The 6,337-nt window shown below is 39.6% G+C and overlaps 1 protein-coding gene across 1 annotated transcript in view; it reads left to right on the top strand.

Moving 5' to 3' along the window:
• The first annotated feature begins 1,038 nt into the window (after positions 1-1,038).
• Positions 1,039-6,337, top strand: part of dhrs7cb (dehydrogenase/reductase (SDR family) member 7Cb) — a 7,175-nt gene continuing 1,876 nt past the window's right edge. Inside the window, exons 1-5 of the mRNA XM_035662408.1 lie at positions 1,039-1,197; positions 2,595-2,751; positions 3,744-3,856; positions 5,279-5,489; positions 5,586-5,678. Of these exons, the coding sequence (XP_035518301.1) occupies positions 2,598-2,751; positions 3,744-3,856; positions 5,279-5,489; positions 5,586-5,678 (571 nt within the window). The 5' untranslated portion in view covers positions 1,039-1,197; positions 2,595-2,597. The remainder of the gene's footprint in view (positions 1,198-2,594; positions 2,752-3,743; positions 3,857-5,278; positions 5,490-5,585; positions 5,679-6,337) is intronic.

Below are 6,337 nucleotides of genomic sequence, written 5' to 3'. Positions count from 1 at the left end.
GCATTTCATACTTATACTGGTGCCATTTAAATATGGTAGCTGGTCAAGGAGGAGTAATTGATAACTATTTTATGTACAGTTGGGTTCATTTTATACAATGAAAATGCGTATATTATAGGATGAGTATGTGTTTTTTATGTAAAATCTGAATATGCAAGTGACTATAGCTAATAATAAATGTACGTGGAGTAAAAAGTACAATATCTCCTTCTAAGGATTTATAAAGTAGCATAAAATGGAAATAATCAAGCATAGAGACGTACCTCAAAATTGTACTTAAATGCAGTACATAAATAAATTGACTTTCCTACTTTCCACTACTTGCAGAGTATTGCCAGCAAAGTTGCCAGCTAAAGTATCTAAAGTAAAAGTACTAGTTATGAAGAAAAAAGTCATATATTATTATATATTATATTACTGGATTGCTATTACTGATGCAGTAATGTGCATGCAGAGTTTTATTGTTGCAGTTGGAACTAATTTTAAACTTGAAGTTTTGGCAACTTTATATAATGTTGGGTACTTTAATAACAATAATCTCTAATCCCCTCTGTAAAATATAGGAGTAAAAAGCCTAATGTTTCACTCTAAAATGTGCTGGAATTAAGTAGCATACAATTGACACACTCAAGTTAAGTACCTCAAAATTGCACTTAAGTACAGTATTTAGCCATTTTTTAAGTACCTAATCATCATCATCGAATAAATCCAGTGAGTCAGCCAAATGAAAGTCAAAGTAATGCAGTCCTTAAGATGTATCCTCACCTGGTAAAGTGTAGTAAAATGCTCTGTTCGTCTTAATCAAAGTATTTCTGCATTCAATTTGTTTTACTAAAAGATCAATTTCTTTATTGGAAAACATGACTCAGCTTTAAAACAGCAGTACAACTCAAACACTTAACACAAAGTGGAACTGAGACTCTTATTTGTCGTCCATCCCTTCATGCTGGCAACAGGGGAACATGCCTCAGATACTATGCACCGCATGTGTGTGTATTAATGGCTGACTCAAGCAGAGGCTATTATAAGCAGCTCCAGTGGACAGCAGCCGGACAGACAGACAGACAGACGGACAGGAGAACAGAGCTGTGTGTATGGACGAGGGACACAGAGGGAGAAGAAGGGCCTCTGTTACTTAACTTAACCCGGAAAAAACAACAGCCAGTCCTGCTGAAGGATTAACTCCCTGTCCGTGCTGTAAGTGAACCAAGAATAACACAGATTACAGGTGTGTGTGTGTGTCTGTTGTGTGGTTGCTATAGATGTGCACTCACAAGCCGCCCCCACCGGGATCCAGTAATGTGTCAGCCCCAAATATGGGGCTGAGCAGGGAAGTGGGTCCCTGGGGTCATAAATACTAGTTTTAATGTGGATTAGGGGTTATCTTAATGTGTTTTCACAAGTAGAACAGGACAAGTAAGGTCATCCATTGCTTATAAATGTGAGCCTCCCGGTTGCCCCCCTTGGGGTATCTTATGACAACATCCTGGAGGTGACATAGTGAGAGGCATTCTGTGGTGGCAGCATAGCCAGAATATATTTAGCTGTTCTCCTTAAACTCACTTTACATGGTAAGTGTGTTATCAAGGCCAACAAATGTAAGTTCTTCCCTTAGGAGGCTTAACAAATTTAGAGCACAAACAGTATAGTTTCACACAGTCAAAGCAAACAGCTACACATCCATTTAATACACTGCTCTGTTAAATGTGTGGACGGACTTGTATTGCTTTTGCATGTTACTGTTGTCTATTTTAAAGTAATAGTTTTGGGAAATACGCTTGTTCACTTTCTTGCTGAGAGTTAGCTGAGAACACTTTTACGTCTGTACAGTAAATATGAAGCTGGAGTCAGCAGCCTGTTAGCTTAGCACAAAGACTGGAAGCAGGGAGAAACAGCTAGCCTAGCTATGTCCAAAGGCACCTCTAAAGCTCACCAATTAACACGCTATATCCCGTTTAAAAAGAGGGAAAATATGACATGTTGTAGTTTTACTGGGGGTTATGTGCCAGGGAAGTGGCAGGGAAGTGGAGTTACTAATCCAAGACACAGTCTGGCTCATATCCTCCCATAAAACAGCTAATTCATTTTCACACTTCTGTTATTGTATGGATTTAACAAATTATATATATATTATGTGTTAAATAGTGGGATTTGCAGGTGCTGGTAGGTGGATTTTGTCCTCTTTGGACAGAGTCAAGCTAGCTGTTTCCTTCTGTTAGTGTTTGTGCTAAGATAAGCTAACTAGCCGCTGGTTTTAGCTTCATATTCACTGGACAGATATGAGAATAGGGTTAGGGGTTAGGGTTACAGTTAGGGTTAGGGTTAGAGTCTTTTTTTATCTTACTCTCACCAAGAAAGCAAATAAGCAAATTTATCCAAAATGATGGACCACTGCTTTAAAATACAAATTCAGTAGCTCCATAGGTGGAAAATAGACCTTCGAATTCACTACTCATAGTGTATATGGTAGAGACACAATACACAGAATTGTATTGTTTCATTGCACATCCTGTCAGCACAGGCTGCTGGCTCTTCTGATGCAGGTCAGTAGGTCTGTAGCTGTTTCCCTTGATCCTGTGCTCTCTCTTCCACAGAACATGGCCATTCCCTCGGTGATGGTGTTGCCTCTGCTAATAGTGGTGGCAGCAGGGGTGTATTACATCTACAATGAGGTCATGCAGTTCATGTCCAAGTCCTTAGTGCGAAACAAAGTGGTGGTGATCACGGATGCTGTGTCCGGGGTGGGAACTGGTAAATGATCCCGCTTGTGTTTTTAATATTTTACTGTACTGTCATTGCCATGGAGGTTTTGATTTCACCCTTCTTTCTTGGTTTCTCTGTCTGTCTGTCAGCAGGATGTCTCAAAAGAAAATTCCATGAAATTTCACTAGACGTGTTAGCCTTAGGGGCTGAAGGACAATTGGTGATTCAGATGTTGGAATTGTACCATTTGGTGATTATTGTATTGTAGCCATGACTAAAAGTAATGGAGACAGACTCAATGGAGGAAACAGAATTATTCTCTTTCACGCAGAGAGTTAGAACAGAAGATAAATATCACTCGTTTAAACCTACAGCAAGAAGGCTGTTAGCTTAGCTTAGCTTAGCTTAGCAGACAGACAGAAAGCAGGCACAAACAGCTAGCCTGGCTTTGTCCAATTTGTTGGACAAATTGTAAAGATTTNNNNAGATTTTAAACTTTGGACAAAGCCAGGCTAGCTCATTCCTGCCTTTACGTCAATCTTTATGCTAAGCTTATTGCCGCTTCATATTTAGCATACAAAAATGAGAGTGATATCAATCTTCTTATTCAGGTCTAAAAGTTTTTTGCAAAAACCGAAATGTAAAAATCTACATGTTGTGCTGGGAATTTCTTGGCTGGAAGCAGTGATTTTCTGGAGTTTTGGCTGGTTGTGTGACAACAAGACTCCAGGAAGTTACTGTTCCCGGCCAAGAAGCAGTCTGGAACGTAATCCCCACAAAGTAAAAGATATTACATGTCAATTTGTGAGCTTTAGAAGTGTTGATAGGCATATTGTTTTCCTTTGGACAGAGCCAGGCTAGCTGTTTCTACCTGTGTTCAGTCTTTGTGTTAAGCTATGCTAACTGGCTGCAGCTATTAAGCATAAATATAGAGTGGTATGAATCTTCTTATCAAACTCTCAGCAAGAAAGCAGACTGGGGTATTTAACTATTAAATGAAGTGACTGATTTATTCAGCGTGTTTTTCTCTCTCTGTTCAGAGTGTGCCCATCTCTTCCATAAGGGCGGTGCCAGGCTGATCCTGTGCGGGACTAGCTGGGATAAACTGGAATCTCTGTATGACTCTCTGACTAATGACGCTGACCCCAGAGAGGTGAGCAAATTGAATGAATAAAAATGGCGCATGACGGAACATTAGTCTCAGTTTGAAATACCATAAACATGCCAAACTCTGAGTAAACCCTTCCAAACTAAAACCATTACTCTTTTTCTGGTGCTGAGTCATCTTTTTGGCAAACTACCCGGCGGAGAAACAAATCTTTCACTATGGCTGCTCCAGTAAACACTCTCATCTCTATTAATATACACTGAACTTTGGCAGCATGTGACAGTTCTTATCAGAAAGCAAAGCCCTTAAAATACCAGACAAATCCCTCAAATAGCCATTAGGAATTAACATACAACAATGACATGACATGGTGGGTTTGAGGGTTTTAAGCCAGAGAACAGCAGGTTCGTGCTTGTTTTTATTATAGTCCTCTGCTCCGTCGCCACCTCCCAGATAACCACTTCCTCCTTTTGTCAACACAATAGCAGGATATCCTCTCTGACAGCACACTGTCCTCCATGTATCTTCTATACACAGACCAGAGCAGGTGTGTTTATGTGGAAAAATCACATGAATAGATGACTTTAGCAAACATATGAACTCATGACCATTGGTGTTTTAGCTGTCGATGACACAAATCAAATCAATTTCTGGTTAGTGCTGAGATCGTTTTTTTTCTCTGGATTATCATTGGCTTCAGTTCATAGCTTACCTACCTTTGTTGTTCGCACTGCAACATCTACAGTACACTAAATGTGCTCTCATTGATGGCAGTGCATTGCTACACCTACCACAACATATATCTGCTCAGTTTCTCTCATAATGAAGTTTTTATGTTATATAAAGATATGTTATAATGACACATTTTCCTTGTTGTTATATCAAGAAACTTATGTTATTACACAAAATACTAACATGACTTGTTGACAGAAAAATTAGCAATATATTAATATGGAGAGGTTCAGGTCAGCAGTCTAGCCTGCAGGTCATTCCAAAACCAAGAGCCATAATAAGATAGACTCCCTTTTCCAGACCCACTTTGCACCAGTGGAACCTTTAAGTCTATATTTTTGGATCCAAGATTATAAGTATTTTCTACAAATACAAACTTAGAACACATTGGCGAATGACCTAAAATGGCCTTGTACATTATTTTATACAAGTGTTGAATCCTACGCAGAGCAAGTGAAGAGCATACGACCAGAGTGTACAATGTGCAGTGATGAGTCCTAGTTGGAAATCTGTCTCAAAACATAGACAAAGACATAAAATATTCTGGCAATATAGACACTGGGTACTCGTGAGTAAATTAATTTCCCACATATTTAGTTTTATATATAGTTAATTTACTGAATAATCAAGTAAAACTTACTGTTATCGAAACAGTTTTTTAGACCTTGTTTTCTCATGGCTTTTCTCATTGTCCACACATTATAGACATTTACATACATTTCTGTGTCCCCCTAGACATTTGCCCCAAAGCTTGTGATCCTGGACTTCAGCGATATGGACAGCATGGAGGATGTGGTGGCCGAGGTGGTGGAGTGTTACGGCTGCGTGGATGTGTTGATCTGTAACAGCAGCATGAAGATGAAGGCCCCGGTGCAGAGTGTCTCCCTGGAGCAGGACAGAAACATCATGGACATTAACTACTTCGGCCCCAGCACTCTGGCCAAAGGTGTGTCGGACATTCCTGAGAAAACAATCATCAAATTTATGCTTGGCTCTTCTTAATTATCTGTTTTTCTCTAAATATGTCCAAATTATTTGACAGGTGTTCTTCCAACGATGATCTCAAGAAGGTCAGGGAACATTGTGCTGGTCAACAGCATCCAGGGAAGACTGGCTGTCCCATTCAGAAGTTCATGTGAGTTGCCAACGAAAGTCTCTATAAGCTTTTCCTCAACCAAACCAAACTTAAAAGGTTGGTTCACCTATATCATAAAACATAGCACTTATGATACTTACTAAGATATTTATGATATCTAGTCATTAGAGGTAGGCAGAGTTGCCAAACACTGTACTCAAGAGGAAGTATTTTTTTAGGTAGAGTAGAAGTAAATGTACTGTAGTGATCACAATAACAACTTGAGTAATAGTATAAAGTATGATAGTTATGTGTTTTATTTTATTTTATTTTTGTTTGGATATGACTGACATTGGCATTCTTTGTGATGGAATGTCTAATGTCTAATACAACAGAGCTGCAATAAATTCCAACCTCCATGAAGGTTATAACGTTGAGTGTTTGTTGTTAGAGAGGTGCTGATTCAACTGTGTGGTCCTGTTGGAGGATGTAGTTTGTGCTGCGGTTGTACTGTACTGCGGCTGTGCCGCAGAGGCAGAGCGGGTCGTCCCCTAATCGGAAGGTTGTTGGTTCGATCTCCAGCTCCTGCCGCCACATGTCGAAGTCCATCCTTGAGAAAGTTACTGAACCCTGAATTGCTCCTGATGCCGTGCATTGGTGTGTGAACGTGTATGAATGCATTAGTTTCTGTTCGATGGGCTTTGCCATAGCTGTGTGAA

Source organism: Morone saxatilis, unplaced genomic scaffold (genome assembly GCF_004916995.1).
Source record: "Morone saxatilis isolate NCDOM2014 unplaced genomic scaffold, NCSU_SB_2.0 Contig1, whole genome shotgun sequence".
Taxonomy (NCBI): domain Eukaryota; kingdom Metazoa; phylum Chordata; class Actinopteri; family Moronidae; genus Morone; species Morone saxatilis.
This window is presented reverse-complemented; position numbering and strand designations above follow the sequence as displayed.